We start from the raw sequence: 19597 nt of genomic DNA, 5'->3' as shown, positions 1-19597 counted from the left end.
ATGAGAAGGACATTGAGGTGCTGCTGGAGCATGTCCAGAGAAGGACAGTGGAACTGGGTAAGGGTCTGGAGAGTTAGTCATAGGAGGAGCAACTGAGGGAGCTGGGGTTGTTCATCCTGGGGAAAATGAGACTCAGGGGGGACCTTACTGGTCTCTACAAGTACCTGAGAGGAGGCTGCAGCCAGGTTGGGGTTGGTCTCTTCTCCCAGGCAGCCGGCAGAAGGGCAAGAGGACATCAAGCTGTGCCAGTGGAGGTTGAAGTTGGACACGAGGAAGAATTTCTTGACTGAAAGGGTGGTAAAGCATGTAATGGGCTGCCCAGGGAGGTGGTAGAGTCACTGTCCCTGGAGGTGTTCAAGAAACAACTAGATGGGGCACTGAGTGCTGTGGCCTAGTTGACAGGGTGGTGATCAGTCACAGGTTGGATTTGATGATTTTGGAGTTTTTTTCCCAGCCTTAATGATTCCATGGTTCTATTTCTGACACATTTTGTGTGGAGATAACAGATTTGGTGGTAGCAATATGGAACAAAGCTGAGTCCCACTAGATGGAGCCCACACCACATCTTGGCACAGGTTTGCTTTATCTTTGAGTATTGATTGGACATTTGCTGCAGCTGGCACTTCAGTTCTTCACCAGCTTTGAAAATATGGAAAAGGACACCAGGTTTATTTTTCAGGCTTTCTGCAGGCACAGACCTTAAACATGTTTATCAGTTGCAGAAACTTGAAACAGTCTTGGAGTATTTGTAGTACATGCAGTGTATTGTGCAGACATCTAATTCCCACACAGATCTTATTATTAGTTCAGGGCTTTTGAGCTGATCTAGCTGTGAATTGTACAGGAGAATAAAATACTGCTTAGAAATGTAGCAGTCATTTTAAGTATTTAATAGGTACTGGTATTCTACAATATTGTAATATAAACAAAAGGCTGTGTTTTACTGAACACTGTATGGCTTGAAAATTTCAAATGTGTCAAGTAGACAGGGCTAGATTGGCAGTACCAGTTGAAGGTGGAGAGATTTAGGAAGGGAGTTCTGGGTAACAGGACCTTCACACACAATCTGAAGAGTAGTAGAAATTATGTTCCCCCTGTGTAAGAGCCTGATTGATTATATGCATACAATGTAAGGAAACAAAGACTCAATACACTATATTAAAATTTGATGGCAGTAGATTCTGTTAGACTGTGTGGTAGCTGAAATTCCATCATAGATTACTCTGGAGGCACCTACTTGTTAGTTTCAAGTTGATCTCATTCCAGTTCTGTATCAGCAGGTAATCCCTAAATAGACATTAACTTGCTGTGTTTACTATTTTTGTACAGCTTAAAGTCTGCTTCCTCAGTGAATTTTGGACATGAATATGGGGGTAGTGGCAAAACAGTGTCATGATCTATCATGATGTTTCCAGAAATAAATTTGGGACTTTTTAGTTGGCTTTGTGCTATGAAAGCAGACATGTGGTGATAAAAATATGCTGCCCTGTTTAGGTATGTCAGACTGTGTGACTTCTTCTGCAGCCAGGGGCTTCCAGAGGGGAACTAGGTGATGAGGCTGGAATAAGGATGTGAGTAAATACCTCTGAGAAGGTGGGGGGGATTTCATTTTCCAGTCAGTCACTTTTTTTTGTAGTGGCTATAATTCAAATAGGAAACTTTAGCTTTGTATTCCTTCCTTTCTCCTAACTAGTTTTCTTTAGTGGATCTATATTTCCTGCAATGAAATGATTAATCAGGAAAATAGTTTTGAGTTGCTTTGAGCTCTAAATATTTTTTCTGACAGTGTTTCTAATTGAATATATAAATGCATTCGGAATCTGGTTTTTTTCTTCACCGAGGAATACTTATTTGTCTTACTTTTGCAACAACATCGTTGCTTTATTTTATCTGTTGCTTAAGAATAAATGTGATCAGAGTTGAAAATGAGGAGGAAAGACTTGGTTTGTTGAGGATCCCCCAAAAGGAGTTTGTTGTGCAGTGATTAAAAACAATAAGTGTTTTTTGTACTTAGTTTTAGTTTGGAAAATCAAACAACATAGGTTTGTACATCAGAATGGTAGTGAACACTATTTACAAATACGTTGAAAAGATGGCTTGCATGAACTATAAAACTGATTATCTGTGATAAGGAAAGGTTAAACATTAAAAATAGGCATCAATTTGGATCCTCATGCCTTGCTTCTAGAAGGTCTATTTGGATGTCATATGATGATCTGATACAGGGAGCTGTAACCTTGCAGGCTGCCATAGCAAGGAAACAGTTATAATAAGACTGTCACCTTTCCTACCAAATTTCTACATGATATTTTCTGTCAGATGCTTGTTTACCCTGGCTGCATTTAATTGGGAGCTATGCCATTGAGCCTGAGAAGATATAATTGGTACACTGAGAGGCAGAATCAACTTTGCTGTGATGACTTTCATGTTGCAGCTGCTCCTGGGGGTTTACGCAGATGCTGCAATTTCATTCCCTTTGTGGCTCCTACATACCTCTGATAAGCCTGAAAGGACTGTTGTGCAGTGGGAAGGAAGCTCATGGGAGACGTGGATGTGCTGTCAAGAAGGCAGGAAGAGATGGGTTTGTGCTCATGTGAATTCCCACACTAGATCTGGCCTAAGCAGGGACTTTACATATTCTTCTAGCACATAAGGGGATGACAAAGAGGAAGTAGCCCATTCATCTCAGTGTTCTTTTGCAACTGAATGAGGCCATGCTATTTCCAAGGAACATTGAACATTAAGTTTTAACTCTTACGTTTTAGATTGATACATTTTTTTTTTCTGTAAAGCTTTGTTTCTCCTTCCTATTTGCCCCAAAGGCCTAAGTGACTCAAAGGGGATCTAGGGTATGTGTCAGTCCTGTTCTGAATGTGGCACAGTATGTGCCACAGCCTGGGATAAGTGTGCCATTTACCTCCTCTACCTGTGTTGCCATGGATGTGAGCTGAGTCCTGCAGAGGCTGTGAACGGGCAGCACCGAGCACGTGCACATCCCAGTGAGGGCCTGCAAGCACCTTCCTGTTCCTGAGGGTGCCTCCCAGGGCTACAGCCACAGGAGTTCCTGGCTGGGGGTTATTTGTGAGCTCAGAGGTGCTGTAACAGAGGCCAAACAAATTGTGTGCAATCCAGAGTACACAGAGATACCATAGACAATACTGAGAAAAGTCATCCTATTTAGAAGGGTTTTAAGGGGATTTCCAAGCTTTGAAACTGCAGGGGAAGTATTCAAACCCGTCAGGCATAGCAACAAATAGATTTAAGAGTGGTCCACCAAGGTGCCTTAATAAAAAGAACTGGCTGGATTTCAGCTGGAAAGCTGAATTTTATTTCTCACACTTAATGTTCATTCCTGTGGTTTTTTTCTGATACCAAGAAACATTGCTGAAAACAAAGCAACCCCCATAACATTGTATTTTAGGAAACTTAAAAATTGAATGTTTTCACTTCTCTAAAATACACACTGTTAGATAATAGAGGTAGTTACATTATAATTAAGTGCAATATAATATTCTATTACTCAGAATTTGCTGTTTCCTTGCACTTGAGGATGTTGTCATTAAACAAGAGAGGAAGCACTGCTTTTTCTGCTGTACAAGGCTTAAAGTATTGTGACTTCTTCCGGAAAAAAACATGTGTTGAACATTGGAGTTTTACATTTTTTAATTTAACTAGTGGCTCTCCATCATTCCTGAAGTGAACAAAAACTTTTATTTTTCAGAGGAAGTGACAAACAGCCTTTTCTGCAGTGATTTGAATATGTTTTAGAGTAGGGTTTTTTAATTCTTATTTTTTAACTCTGTACATTGGCAGGAACATTGTAGCCTTTCTTGTAAGTCCTCTGAATTTGTTCATGTATCTCCTTTGTATGTTAGATTACTTTGGGTTTTGGCATTTAGGTAGTAGACCTTTTGGATGGTTTGATAATTTGACTAATGCCATGATTTTTATTCCTAGTTGCCAACATATTTCTTATTTAGACTTGAGAAAAAAACGATAAAGAGATTCAGTTTTTCTGTGATTTTAAACTTGTCATACACTTAGAACTGTTATACACATTAACATTATTTCAGAATACTCTTGTGGATTACTCTCATTGCTCTTGCTGCTTGTTTAGCTATATTTTCTTTGTCTTGAAATATTTATTTTTGTTATCATGTTTAACATAGTATCTGTAAATACTTATAATGAATTCTTTCCCTCATTTCTGTTGTGGTCTTAAAGCTTGTAATCTGTATGTACACTGGTATGGGAAGAAAAATGTATATTTCTGTTCTATAAATCTATAAATGTATTTACAGAAGCTGAAATGGTATTGTCTTACCAAAAAGTACTATTTTCATATTTATTACTGCTGCTTTTTCAAATACTTTTCGCTGTAAAACCAGGCTTTTGAAGTCTGAAGGTACACTTATTTAAAAAATCCCAAACTTTAAATGAATTAAGGCAGCAAAACTAACCTTTTTTTTTTCTTGCTTGCTTTTTCAAACAATAATTCCTATAGTTCTGGTTTTTTACAACCAACATCTTTTGCTTTGCTGTAATTTTCCAGGCTGAGAGTTATGTTTCATAAAATGTTGTTTCATCATTTAGCCAGTTAGCATAATCAGGGCTACATGTGGGGAAAGGTGATCCCAGTAATCTCACCTGCTACCAATCTCATTCCATTTCCTGGCTGTGTTTTCCTGCCAAGACAGTCCTGTGTTGTAACCTCAGCAGAGGGACTGGTGGAGACTAAAAACTCATGTATGGGCTGAGTTCCACTTGAGTCTTTCTCCAGGTGCTAACATGTGTGCATGGGTAGGTGAGGGAACAAAGCCAGGAATGAATGGCTGAGAAAAGGGAGAAGGTGGAAACACCTTTTCTGGGGCAGTGCCGGTACATACCAGCGTAAGATGGTGGTGAAACAGTGCATGAGCCACCCAGCTGCTGTGAAATACAAAAAAAATGCAACTCTTTGTGCTTTTGCCAAGATATGAATGGACTTGAGCCACTCACACCCTCGTGATTAAACAATAAATTATTTAAAAACTCTTAAATTCTTTACATCAATATAAATTCCATCATGAATTTGGTTATGGTTGGCTTTTTTTCTTTTAGTTGATTTAGTCAGTGTGTATCCATTTGTGAAGAAAAGATTTTTTAATAACGGTGCAGTGAATCATTTTTAAAGGTTGCATAGCTGGCATTTCCCTGTTTTCCCAGTAAGGCAATGAATGAAATCAGGTGGGTTTTTTTTAATTCCCTTTTCTTTTGTTCATGGTGTGAAACAGGATATCACTGGAGCCACTGTGAGCACTGTGCTGTGCGTGTGGGGGGAAGTCCTGCAGTGAGGTAACAGCCCTGCTGTATTGCAGTTCTTCTCTGCAGAACCTGAGTCTTATGGAAGGTCACATCAATAAGCAATACAAAATGCAGTTTTAGTTTAACTCCTTCAGTTTGAGTCATGTTTTTCAGTCCATAAGGAAAATGGACTTTTCCTTAAAAACTTTGTGAGATGAACCCAGTCAGAACAAGTTAGGAATCAGGGTAAGGTTTGCTGTGTTTATTTTGGTGTTCTTACCTGGAGGGGGGCAGGGTGGGAGGGAGAGAGAGAGATGTGTTTTATTACTTGTTGGCTTTGATTGAAGGAATTAATGAGAAGTGCCCCTTGTCTTGTTGAGCAGGTGGTTTCCAAGTAAATGCTCCTGTGGCATGCACTGCCTGTGGGGTGTGTGTAGATCACGTGTTGCAGTCTCCATTTGGAAGGGTAAGCTGTTGTGAATAGATTGCTTATTTTTGCCTAAACCAGCCTGACTCTTGGGGATGCTCCTGTGCAGGGCTAAGAGTTGGACTCAGTGATCCCTGTGGGTCCCTTCCAACTCTGCATATTCTAGGGTTCTGTAGCCTTCACATCATTGTTGTACTGCATTGATAGCCATTGTGTCTGGGTTCACTTGATTAGCTGTACCCTAACGGCAGCTGTGCTCTACTTCATTTACTGCTTAGAAAGAAAGCCTTTCATTTCTTCCAACAGTTAGCTAATGGGGGAGATATCTTTAGGGAACTGTGGATGAATCATCTGTTTACTACTGTGGCTGAAGTAAGAGCTGCATAAAATCTAGACAAATCCCAATCCTTAAAAGATCAGCAAGCATTCTTTGAATTGTCTACTTTCTCTCTTTGTAGTGGGTTGGTCTTGGTTGGACACCAGGTGCCCACCAAGCTACTGTATCACTCCTCTCAACAGGACAAGGTGTAGGGGTATAAAATGAGATGGAAAAACACTTGTGGATCAGGATAGAGACAGTTTATTAAAGCAAGAGCAAAGGCTGCATGCAGAAGTGAAGAAAAAGAAAATATTTGTTCTCTACTTCCCATTGACAGGTGATGTCCAGCCACTCCCTGGGAAGTAGAGCATTAGTATGCATAGCAGTGCTCCAGAAAACAAAGGTCATAATAATAAACACCCTCTCCTTGCCTCCTTGTTTCTCTTGGATATTGTTCCAAGGAGGTGTTGTATGGATGGGATATCCTTTTGGTCAGGTTGAGTCAGCTGTCTTGGGAATGTCCCCTCCCAAGATTTTGCCCACCACCAGCCTACTGATGAGAGGGAATGTTGGAGACACAGCCTTGATGCTGTGGGGAGCATTAACTCCAGCTCAACCAGACCCAGTACACTCCTACCATGTAAGTCTTTGGGCATTTGTATTATGTCTGGATGAGGTAGCCTGCTCCTTATTTCCAGGCTTTGCCCTTTTCCGTCCCTGTGTCCAGAAGGATGAGAAATATGGCAGCTTAAAAACTGTCTCTCAGGGGAGGAGACCTTCTCTGTCATTGTTAATGTATTTTTATTCTGGAAAAAGAAAGAACACACTCTCATGTTTTGCTGGGAAAATATGGGTGGTGAGGAAAAAATGAACTGACCCTTGGGATTTTTAGTCTGTCTGAGGCTTTTTTTTTTGGAGTCTTCTGTGGTTGGTGACATGAATTAAAGTTGGCCATTTGTCTTCTGCACTTTGCTATTAACTCCTCATTTCCCTGCCTGAATAAATCTCCTTGCCACCAGCAAACCTTCCCTCCCTGTTTTGCACAGTTTGCACATAGAGAAGCAAAGCAATTGAGCTGATCTGGGAGGCTGGCAGGGCACGCTGTCTGTCAGGCATCTGTTGGGAATGTTAGGAGACACAGACAGGAGGAGATGGTGTGGAAATGTGCAGTGGCCAAGTGAATGACACTGAAAAAACTGCAGCATTTCCCCAGCTCCAGGAGTAAAGCCCAGAGAGCCACGAGACAGTTTTCTGAGGAGTGCTGAGCCTATCCTGCAAGACCCTTCTGGCAGCCCTGCACCATCTGCTTTTCTGGGAGATGAGAGGATCCAAGCCAAGAGTGGGCAGAGGAGAGTGCAGACCTACTGAACCCCTCTGCTGTTTCCCCAGCTCATGCTGTAGTATTTATTCCCTGAACAAAACAGTCTACTCTGCCTGTCAGGGGAAACCACCTTTTCAGGAACTGCTCTATAACCATTGTCATTTGACATACCACTTGAAAAATTCTCTGCAAAGTGCTTGTTTTGTATTGAACTGAGTCCATAAAGACAAGATTACTTGTACAGTTTGCTTCTTTAAAAATATCTTGACTGTAACTTATTTGTTACTTCAAATAATATTGCCAGTTGTTAGCATTGAGAAAACAACGCTGTGTTGGAATGTTTGCCACATGTTTCACCTGCTTCCACTTTTTGTTTTTTCTGTTTTCACTCATCTTTCTCTCAGAGGTTTTCTATCTTAATTTCATTTGGGCTGCATGTGTTTTGCTTCTTTTCATCTCCCACATTTCAGACAGCCATCCAGTATCGCAGTGATAACTCGCCAGATTTTGAACCATGGGGAGGTCCATGGGTGGTGTAAGTCCAGAAGACAGGAATTTATTATTTGGATTTGCACTTGTTTCTACCTGCTATCTTTGCCACTGCCTTTCCTAGCGACTTCTTTCTGTGTCTTGGTGTCCCTGTCAGATGACAATGAGAATTTTTATTCATCTATGGAAAATACATTGAGATTAGGGCAGGGGAGTGGGGTACTTCACAAGTACCAACAATTCATTTTTGTTTTAGATTATAATTTCCTTGTCCAGCGTTTTATACTTTCTCTATAGTAACATTTATTTAAGCCATGGAGAAATGAAAGATCACATAACAGGTGATTGATTCCTAGGGTGCTAGGCTGAGCCCTGTGTTGTCCAGATTCTTGTCACTGTGCTTTTGACTGGTACACCTCTGTTCACCTGGAGATTATTTCTGAAATTTTAACAGCTGAATGAGCTATCTTATCTTGCTTGGTTTGTACTCTTGGTACAAGTAGCCCTTTTCCTAGTATAGTTTATCATGAGCATTCCAACTACATTTGAAGTGATCATTTGTTACTGCCTGACAGAACTATATTTTCTGGAAAAATGAATTCTTTCTTTCACTTCTTTCTTCAAGGAATAATTGTGTATGCTCTGAATGTTTCTGAGTGCTGAGGCAGTGGTTTTTATTTAGACATACATTGCCATATTGCTACATGGAAGAAGGCAAGATTAGAAGAGTACTTCTTGAATCCTTTGCAGAAGGCATGAAATATTAATTGTTTTGAGTTCTTGTGAAAGTTAATTTATAGCCTGGATTGTGAAAGCTCTTTCAGTGATAAATAAATCTTGTTACTAGAAAGGTAATTTATGCAACTAGGTCACTGCCCATCAGGATCATGCTGAGTTCCTGGTCTTATTAAAAACAGTCAGAAGCAAAAAGTACAAATCTTATGCAAATGCCTGCAAAAAAACTACTAAATCTTTCCCCAAAAATCAAGGGAGAAATTCCTGAAGATTTTATTATAGCTTTGTAGTCTGTTCTTCTCTTATGGACTCTCAAACCTAAAGCAGTTGTGGTTTCCTTATGAGGGAAAAACTGGATGTTTTGTTCAGTCAGTGCATTACATTTCTGACCTAGTAAGAAAGTTCATGGTTTTAGCCTTAAAGCCACGTGTTTCTCACAGATGGAGTACTGTCTTTCTAAATGGATGTTTATTGAAATATTGACTGGCATTTAGAGATTTCATAATTCTTTCAGAGAACCTAAGTGTGATCATTATTTTTCATTTGGATATGTTAAGAGCTGGTAGTGGTGAAACTGTCTACTGGACTGTAAAGTTGCTTTGTTCAGCAGCTGCTGTGTGACAATGACTCTAGCATGTATTTTTATAGAAGTGTACAGTTCAGATTGTAATTTTGAAAATTTGGATAACTGTAACGTTTTTGGGTTCAGTTGTAATGTAATTTTTGGTTGTAATGGTTTTATTGGATGTATCCAATGTAAGACTTTTGGCTTAAAAGATGGGGTGGGTTTTTTTGGTGTGGTAGTTTTAGCAAATAATCAAGTAATGATGTGAAGTGTACTCAACAAAGGAAAGGTGAGACATTTGGGCTTTGTTTCCTTTTTAAATAAAAATGGAATGGAATTTCTTTCTATTAAACTCAACATATTATTCCCTTATGTTTATTTATTTATTTATTTATTTCAGGAATTGGAGGCCTTTCAAACATTTGTTGAAAATCGACTTCCGTTTGATATTGTTATTGATGGACTCAATGTTTCCCACATAAAACCCAGAAGGATGCAGTGTGAAAATGTAAGTGCTGGTTAAATATTCATTAAGTGTTTTGTGTCTACTGATTGTAAAACAGTGAGTGCCTCATTATTAGTTATCCTCTAGAGAAATGAGCAAATACTTTGTCGCACATTCACAATGAAGTTCAAAGAGTTATCTAAGTTTCACAAATTAAAAATTATGAGTGGGAAGATGGTTTTTCTTATATATTTGCCTGTAGTAGCTGTAAAATGTCATACATTTCCTCAAATATTCAATGTTTGTAGTTCAGCTGAGGTGTCAATAATAACATAATTACACAAACTCTGTGTGATTGTGTAAGTTTTCATCATAATAGGGATTTGGGGGGACTGGGTAAATCTGCTGTGTTTATTTAGTCTAATATTGTTATGCTGATAAAAGTTGTCATTAAAATAACCCCTTAGTTCAAACCACATCCTGTACACATTTAAACATTATTTCACTTCCTATTGCTTTGAGACTTGAGTCCTGTTTGACAAGAGTAGCTCAAACTGGCTTCAGTTCTTTCCATTTGATTTGTAGAAGAAAAATCCTGCTCCTTTATCAATACCTATGTTTGAGAATTCTTGATACTCCCTTATAGCATTTCATTAAGAATTGACTTAAGGTGTTTGGGTTTTTTGTCAATCAAATTTACTTTAAATTAGGAGTAGCAAAGTAGCTGCTCACACATACTCCAAAGCCAGAATTTAAATTTTCACTCTCTCAAAATTAAAATGAATTCATAAATGAGCTCAATAATAAAAGAAGAAATTCACTTTTAGTCATTACAAGAAATACTTTTTTGTTCTAAGAATTACTTTAAAGCTATTGTTAGGAAGTGATGTATACTCATATATCTAGATAAAAGTGAGCTAGGGAGGTTAGATAAACTTGCTGAAAGATGTTTCAGAGTGGCAGTGTAGTTTTGTGAGATACTGTCTCACCTGATTTTGGCAGATAGTTACTCCTGATTTCTGATCAGAAATCTTACTAAGAGGTATTAGCATGCTGAACAGTATAAATTGCATTTGAGTTTCTCCTTAGCTTGGGCTGTAATGGAAGCACTTTGGGATCCATGATGCCAAAGAGCTCCAGAAGGACTGTTGGAGGCATCAACTTTCATTTGGGTTGTTCCATATAGGTACAGGTCAAATTTCTCTTCAATCCCAGCTGTTTACTGGTTAGGAGGATTTTGGGAAGACTGGCCTTTCCTTCCTACACAACAGAACAGTAACTTGGGCTCACCCCAGCTTATCCAGGAGAGGGTTCTCTTAGCTATAATTTACTTGTCCTGTGACAATTATTACATTTTATGTAATATTTGTAATAATTACATAATATGTAATAATTACATTTTATGTAATTATTACATATTATGTTAGGTTGCTGTGAACAATTATTACATTTTTTCATGCACAAAAAAAATGTTAATCATTGGGGTTTCTGCCAGTCTTTTTCTGCTCGTGTTTTCTGGATCCTGTTTTTTGGGAGTATGGAATCTTTACATGAGAGATTGGAGAAGCCCATTATTTCTGCCATAGACCTGCACATACTCACTGGCTGAATAGTACCTGTTTTGGCATGGGAGATGTATATTTGCACTCTAAACAACAAAGTGGCTGCTTCATTTCCCAAAAGAAATAATCTTCTAGACACATGGACTACTAAAGACTTTTCCCTGCATTGATCCTCTCAACTAACTGAGATCCTTTTAGTTTTGTTTTTTTTTTAATGCTAGATGTCATTATACACAGTTACAGTGTTAACTATTGAGTTTATAGCTTTTTCCAAGTGGAAACATAACTTAAATGCGAGGTCATTCTGAATGCTAGCAGATCCTGTTTTATTTCTTCATGACTCTGAACTTCTATGTTGTAACATGTCAAAAAAGGACTATGTTTTCCTTCTTATTTTGGATCCTTCTGACAAGAAGCATGCATTCTTGTTTTCTAACTTTTTTTCAAGACTGCTAAAAACAGAAAGAAACCCACAAAGCAGAGCAATCCTTTATTCTGTCTCCAAACTGTTTTCAGATGAGGGAAGGGAAGGCCACAATAATCCGTTCATGTGTTGCTTTTCTGCCAAGCAGTGTCCCATCTGTGAATGCTGACCTCCCTGAATGCTGTAGTCTGTTCTTTGAGGGCTGCCTCTACCACAAAACATCCTCTTGTGGAGGCTCCTATCCTCACACCTGTGACAGCCAAATGGAAAATGTGGAGTGGCACATATGGGGCATTTACAGCCTGCCTTATGAAGTTCTTCAGACTGCACAGGGAAACACAGTGCTGAACTGAGAAGATGGAGAAGAGAGATAATGTGAGAGAAGTGGGAGGCAAAGCACAAAGGATGGAAAAAGCCAAGAATGAAGGCCACTGAGGTCAGGGTGGCTGGCTAGGGTAGCATTTTGAAGAGAAGTCCCATTCTGAAGAGAAGTATGCTGTGACTTCTTCTGCTTGACTAGAGATGTAGTAAATGAGCAGTGTTTCTGAGGACCTATGTCCAGCCTGTCAAAAGCTAAATTATTTAACTTGTCAAAAAGCTAAGTTGTTTTAAGTCTCCAGGTATGGGTCAGTCTGTGTCCTTTTCAAGGGTTGATTACTGCATCTGCTAGACTCAGTCAGGATATTGTTTTATAAACTTTTCCATTAGAGTATGTAGTTAGTATGCAGCGTGGTTCAAAGAGAAAATGAGATTGTTGCTGTGTTTCTAGCACACTGTTAAGTGTTACTATTTGCAAATTATTAGTTTCTTTGGAGCCTGTCCCTTATGTGGTTTAGAGAGAATGGCAAAATAAAGGGTGTTGTTAAACACAAGAGAATGCCTAAGATTTATGTGACAAAACCATAGTAATTTAAATGCATTCTGGTCTTAATTTAAATTTAACAGAAAGTACTGTTTAACTTCATGACCTAGCTTCCAGAACTGCAGCTGTTCTGCTGAAGACCAAGACTCTAGCTAACTCTTAGTCACATGATTAGAATAAGAAAGCATCGATGAAATTTTCCTCTCTTTCAAACAGCCTAACACTGCTAATTCCATTAGTATGCCTAAGGCATCTTGGAGAGTGGCTGGGTTGTGTGGCAAGGCACAGGTACCTTGAGGGATAAGAGGAGGCAGAAAACAAGCAGAAGTTGAAGGTAAAATTTTTACTCATTTAATTCCCAAAGTGTTCTGAATTCTAGAAAGCTAGATATGTGTTCCCAGGCAACTTCAGTCCTTATAGCCAGCACTTAGCAAATCATCATGAATATTATTGACTTGACAGATGTACTGGAAAATGCTGTGGCAGTTTCTCTGGTTTATGACACTCTTGGTTTGTAAATATAATCCCCAGTTGCCCTTTTGTCCTTGGTTTTATTCTTGGTCTGTTTCTCGGTAGAAATTATAATGTGGCTGCATCAATTACTCAATTCCTGGAAAAAAGAAAAAGAAAAAAAAAAGGAGGCAGCATGAAGATGGGAACAAAGATTGAGGACTAGGGCATGGTGAGCCCATTTGGTTTGAAGGCACTGCACACATAGTGACTGCAACACCAGATAGCACCTCCTTTCAACCCTTTGCTTCCTTACTGTAGCATTTTAAATTAGATATTAAAGTTGGCTCCTTTTTACAAGATATTGTAGAATGGAAATTTGCTATATAATCAATAGAAAAAGATTCCAAACCTCCCTAAAGTCTAAAATCATTCAGCCTTGTCATCTACTGCTGTAAGACTGTACCTGGTGGGTTTTGCCTGACTGAGTCAGTCACTGTACTGCAAACATGTGGCTTATAAACAGAGACATCCTTGCAGTTTAACTAAGCAAAGTTGATTCAGGCTGTATCATGATGTGTAGTTAATCCTTTCCTCCAGATGTATCTAATTACATAAATCCTTACCCAATACAATCACATTTGGTACTCTCTGTAGTGCTCTCACCTTTCACCTTGTAAAGGTCAAGAGAGGGAATTTCCACACACTAACTGTCCATTTCTCCTACTAAACAAACTGTTACATAGTTCTTAAATGGATGTTTTCCTGTTTATGACAATTTTCTGCAGAAGTATTCCTTTGAAATGAGAGGGAAGCCCAGTGCAAGCAGGCTAGTTAGGCTCTAGAGACTGCTCTTGGGTTGCAGGAGGGGAGTGAAGACACTTTGCTCTGCTTCAGCTACTGCTGAGCTGTGGAGGACCAGGGCAGGGGGTGAGAGAGCATGATCTGCAAGAACAGTCTGAAGAGTATTTTGTTATTCTTAATTTACAGTGAGTTTGGTATGTTGTAGATTAACTATGCAGCCAGGTTCTTTTTTTTAGCTGTACCCATCTGGTGTTAGAGGTAACTGAATATGTATTTCAAATGTGTGTTGGATCAAAGCTAACTCACTATTCCCTTCTTCAAACAGTTTGGCAGTTGGGGTCAGCTCTGCCCTTTTTCCTCTCTAATCTCTATATTAAACTCAGACATCTAAACTAGCGGTAAAATAGTTCCAGACTGAGTTACTCAAGGCTGACAATGCACAAAGGAATAGTTTTTGCTCTTGGCAGATAATTCAAAGTGGTTCCTCCTAAACTTAATCAGCACTTCTATAAATGGACTGCATGAGTTTGTGTAATTCCCATATAAATTGCACTAGGCCTGTAGAATGTGGTGAGGAAGCCAGATCCTTGCTGTTCCTTGCCATCCCAGTCTGCTGGCAGCAGCAAGCATACCACATCTCTGGCCTGAAGCAGCAGTCAGCTCCTGCCAGGAAAGCCACCAGACGTGCCCCTGTGCACCTCTCGCAGGCTGTCACAAAAAGCCAGGCTGTGGCTGCTGTAATTGGGAGCTTTGTGGGACAGGTGCAGGGAACACCTCATGTTATGCATCTCTTTCAGGGAAAGAGCAGCAGGCTTGTTGAGTGGAGATTGCCCTCTGAATTGAGGAAGGGACTAAGAGAATTTTGCAGTAATAATACTTGTGTATGAACATATTACTGCATTTTCTTTTTCTATATGTTAAAGATCTAAAACTTTATTTAACAGGAGGATTCAAGCTTTAAAACTAACATTATAATGTTAGTTATTCTGTAGTTCTGTAGCAGTTATTGCTGGACTCCTGGCTACATTAGCAGTAGAGAAAAGAGTGGGTAGACAGAAGTTGCAGTCCTGAAAGCAAAGGTGGTAGTGGAAAAAAGTTTCATCAAGATTAGGGAGAAAAATAGTACATAGGATAGTAGTCTACAGGAAAATGGTGAATGGTCCTGTTAAATTTTTGAAAAAACCCCAACTTTGGCCACAGAATTAAAGAACCTTGATGAATTACACTTTGTGAATTCAGCTCAGAGCCATTGCTTTGGTATGTACTGTATTCAATTTGCAAGGCTTATTTTCCAAGTATAAAGACAATTATTAAGACAAGAAAACCTCAACTCTTCAAATAAAGGCAAAATTTTTAAAAATAAGGAAAAAAAGAAAATGAGGGCATCGATGACCCATGATTCTCTTGGCTTAATAACCCAAATCAATTTTGAAACATAGTTTTGCTTCTTTGAAATCTCTGCTTAATGCCTATAAATCTTCTATGATGAAACAAGAAGAGCAAAAAACATTTTGGATCTTGCAGTGTGTGAGAAGAGTAGTGAATACAACTTTCTCTCCTGAGTTCCAGTTACTAAACCATTTTTGAGGCCACAAGACACAAAAAAATCAGCTCCTGTGCATACAAGTATAGTGGACAAATACACATACTAGTATGCTCAGGTTTTCATGGGTAATCTTTACGAGTCTTCAAGTCAGTCTTAACTGTGCAACATGCATAAAAAATCATCTGTACAGTTATTGAGACACTGATACTTCGTACAAAACATTAGCTCCACTCTATGAGCTGTCCTACAAAACAAGCAGTTATTAATAAATTTGAGCCCAAAAACTCGTCCATGGGAAAGAATTTTTTTCTTCTCTGACTTCTTTGGCAGCATCTGTGATTTGTTCAAGTACTTTACTGTCTGTAAATGAAGCAAGAATGAAGTAGATCCATGAGTCATTCTCTGTTTGGAATCAATACATCCAACAGAGGTCTTATTTGTCATACTGTGACAGTTCATCAATTCTGCCTCTGACCACCTCTTGTCTTACCACTCAACAAAGCAGTCAGACGTGTTTGTTCATTTGCTCTCAGCCTTTTCCATCTCTTTTTTTTCCCCCTATCTTCTAATGGTGGTTCAAGTTTGCATTTCCATGATAACAAAACATTTGGCCTGGTACTCAAGACTGGAGAGATTTTTATCTTTGCAACATGTGTTTCATTCTTTAGACCTGTACTTTCATTTCCTGTAAGTATTGCACAAACCGTGCAATAAAAGATGAAGATGAAGATTTTTGATATTTTCGTTGAAAATCACCTTCACCTTCTGTAACATGATCTTAGAAGAGAAAGAAGGTCAATCAGTAAGGGTTACTCTTGAAACCTAGTGTTAGAGATTCATGAGTGAAATATTCCGCATTGCATCCATATCTCATCAGTTAATTTCTGGGGGTTTCTTGGATAACCCAAGAGAAGAACTCAATTCTTCTCTGAAGACACATCTCAGAGATCAATACCAATCTGCTGAAATCTTTCCCCTCTCCTTCTGTGTTGGGGCCATCCTAAAATAGCGTAGCTCAAGCTCAAGCAATGTGGTCACCAGATGCAGAAGAACAAGGCTGTTCAACTTCCCAGGAGAGCTGAAGAAGATAGACTCAGTTGCCAGTGAAACCTAGAGGGAAGGCCTGGCCTGCAAGTTCTCCTCTCCCTGCAGCTCTTCTGAAACCTGGCGGTTCCTGATTGTGGCTAAAAGAGAAGTAAGAGGGCATTTAATATATTCAGCTTTGTATCCCTGTACACTGTAAGTGCAGATGTGTTGGACATCAGTGTGGCAGAGGTTCCAGAAGTACTCCTGCAGCTGGTTGGCATGGATGCTTGCATTGAGGAAATGCCCGTGTTGCCGACACACCTTGAGCCATCAAGCCAGGCTCTTCCCCTAATGATGTGCTGCATTGTCCCTCGCTGCTTCTGCAGCACTGGGACAGGAGAGTAGGAGCTAGGTGGGACATCTTAAGAAGGGAAACGTAAGGTCAGACTTGTGAATACAGGGGAAACTTTCTCAAAACTTTTAAATTCCCACCTTTGTGAAATGGGGAGGGGAAGCTGACAGGATTCCCTGAGTGAATGCCTCATCAGTCAGCTGTAAACAATTATTCTTCTTTTCAGTTTTCAGAGGTTTCTGCTCTAGTTTTGCATTTCCTGGTGAGAATAGAGCAGCAGAAATCAATTAAGTTAAAGAAATCTGACTATCAGGCGATTTGATAGTTCTGCCTGTTACTTTCTCTCAGAGTCAGATTCTTCTTGGTGTTGCCTCCCGTTACTATTTGCAGCCTTTGTTTCTGGCTATAAAGTTAATAAAACCCATGTGGTTAAATGAATTACCTCTATTGGTTTCCATCTGGTGTTTATAATTTTACCTTTGTATTTGGTGATAATATCAAATCAAAAGTTAATGTAAGTACAGGAGTACCCAAGCACCAATCATACCTTTTTTTTTTACAAGTGAATTTGCATCACATCTTTCATAGTAGGATTCTTCTAATAACTAGAAATATAAGCTTGAAATGCAGCAGGGCAGAGTGAACCTGCTTTGATGATTCATGTCCCAATGAACTTAGTAACTGTAGCAAACAGTTGGTTTGCTGTATGTTGTAGAGAAGTCTAAAATCTAGGTGATGAAGTCAAATGAACTGGATGAGTTTCTATCTTGCTGTTTTCACTTTGTCCCTTAGAAACCTCAGGATGGGGGTTTTCTTTGGGCAGCTCAATTGCTTCACATAATCATGAATTGCCATCAGTGTGGCAGTAAGAGGTGTGCTGGGCCTCCAGATTGGAAACCTGGTCCTTGGGGAACAGAACTGCTTCTTTAGAAGTGATTTTCATATGAAAAGTCTCCATAGTAGTGAGAGGCTATGGGAAGCAGGCCAGAAAATGTGAAGGCTGAGTTCCTATAGGCCAGTCCTCTGTAAGATAAATATTTGATTTGAATGTGAGAATTGCTGGTTTCACTGTCATTTTAAAAGCAGCATAGGTAATCCTCAGGACAATGATTGTGTTCATTCATGTATATCTGGATTTATTTATACATTTGAAGAGCAACCAATTTTGGTTCATGCCTGGCTTTTACATTTATAAGCTATTTCTAGTAAAAGTAGGAAAGAAAAGATATTTGATAGTTGTGTTATCTGAAGGCTAAAAGGTACAATGTAACAAAAGCCTAAAATCCATTTGGATTTATTTATGAAGCTATGAAAGCCTAGTTTTTTGAACAGTATGTTATTCCTAGGGATCTCCATATATTGACATGATGTTTAATGATCCAACAATCCATTAAGCTACATTTGTTGTTTTTTTCTCTAGTTGCATTCTATTTGTGAAGCAGGATTGGAAGAGACATTTAAGTATAAGTAAATATACTTAAATTGAGATTATTAAATTATTATAACCTGCAATGAAGTTTAAAACTGAAGTTAAAGTAATTTTATTTTTTTTAATCTAGACTCATATAAAATCAAGTACAATTGTAAACAGCTTTTAATCTAAATATCTTCATAAACTGATTTTTTTGTTGTTGTTGTTGTCTGGAACATGGAAATAGGAACGCCTGTTTGAATCTAGGAGACTGATTTCACCAGAATTAAAATTCCATTCTGGGGATGGCAATCATGCTGGCAGTATTCTTGCTTAAAACCAATTCACAAGAATTCCTGTTTCAAACTGAACTTCTGAAAAATGGTGAGAACTCTTCTTACCCAAAATACTGGTGCCCATTAGAGGTGACATTCTGTATCAAACACTTCTTAATGCAAACCTCACCTTCTGCCAGTATTGATTTTATACATCAGATACAGACATAAAAGGGAAGAGGCTATCCCTACTCTACTTTTTACTTATTTTGTTTAAGAGTACAATTGTACAGTTCTTCCAAATAAGAGAGGGGAAATGAGACAAGGCAAAAAACCTAAGGGTCGAAATAAAATAGTCCCCATGCTAATTCAGACTTATGCCTTTATCTGTGCTGTTAATCTAAATTAGATCAAATTAGATCAAATGTTCACTTGTGTTAATATAAAGAGGTATATAAATATCTCATTCAGATATCTGTCACTTCTCTGAGGACTGCTACCAGAACTGTGCTGGTATTGTACATGCTGAGACTTGTAAACAATTTTGTTGCTTGGTGTCATGTGAGGAACAGGAGTGATGTAGTAAGAACACCAGTTCCAAGGATGTAATAAGATAACTATGGCTACCTTTGCTGCTGCTGTTCTTCAAGTTTCCAGGAAAGTAACTCCTATACAATAGAAATCTTCACTCCCATCCTTCAAGAAAAATGCCTAACTCAAGATCTTAAAAATTAGTACTTGCAAGCCATTAGATGAGGAGTAGTTACCCTGGGCTCGTCCATCATTAATGTCACTACACTGCTTTCATCAGAAGTCATGTACTCCATGTCCCTGTAAAACATTGCACTGTGCTGTTTAAATCTGTTTGTATGGAACAAACAGCACTATTGCAGTGCTGTTTAAATCTGTTTGTGTGGAATGGCCATACATCTCAATAGTGAGAGGAAGCATCTTAAAGAATTGGAGGGTTTTGACATTTTCACTTCTAGTTTGTATGTATGTATCTGCATATCATGTCTTAAAGAGTGAAATCTCTTTAACTTTCCATTGAATGGGCATTCCCAAATGGGCTTTCAGAAATTCGAATGCTATAGGTTAGGAATTTCTTTTTTGTCATCCCACCCACTCTAATTTCCACAAGCCTATTTAGTCTACCAGCCTAGTTAACATACCCAGTAATAAAACACAATTTTAACCATTTGCTATCTGATAAATTTGGTAAACAAAACACTTCTGAAATTATAGTTCTATTTTGAACTTGAGCACTGATGTTCAGTCCTGGGTGCTCCAGAGTTGTTAGC

General features: G+C 38.8%; 1 protein-coding gene across 3 annotated transcripts in view; it reads left to right on the top strand.

Moving 5' to 3' along the window:
- PRORP (protein only RNase P catalytic subunit) overlaps positions 1-19597 on the top strand; it is a 35057-nt gene that overhangs the window by 5618 nt on the left and 9842 nt on the right. For all 3 annotated transcript variants that reach the window (XM_064423957.1, XM_064423958.1, XM_064423959.1), the window contains exon 5: positions 9540-9647. In XM_064423957.1, coding sequence (XP_064280027.1) covers positions 9540-9647 — 108 coding nt within the window. The remainder of the gene's footprint in view (positions 1-9539; positions 9648-19597) is intronic.

This window comes from Passer domesticus, chromosome 6, assembly GCF_036417665.1.
Source record: "Passer domesticus isolate bPasDom1 chromosome 6, bPasDom1.hap1, whole genome shotgun sequence".
NCBI classification, from domain to species: domain Eukaryota; kingdom Metazoa; phylum Chordata; class Aves; order Passeriformes; family Passeridae; genus Passer; species Passer domesticus.
This window is presented reverse-complemented; position numbering and strand designations above follow the sequence as displayed.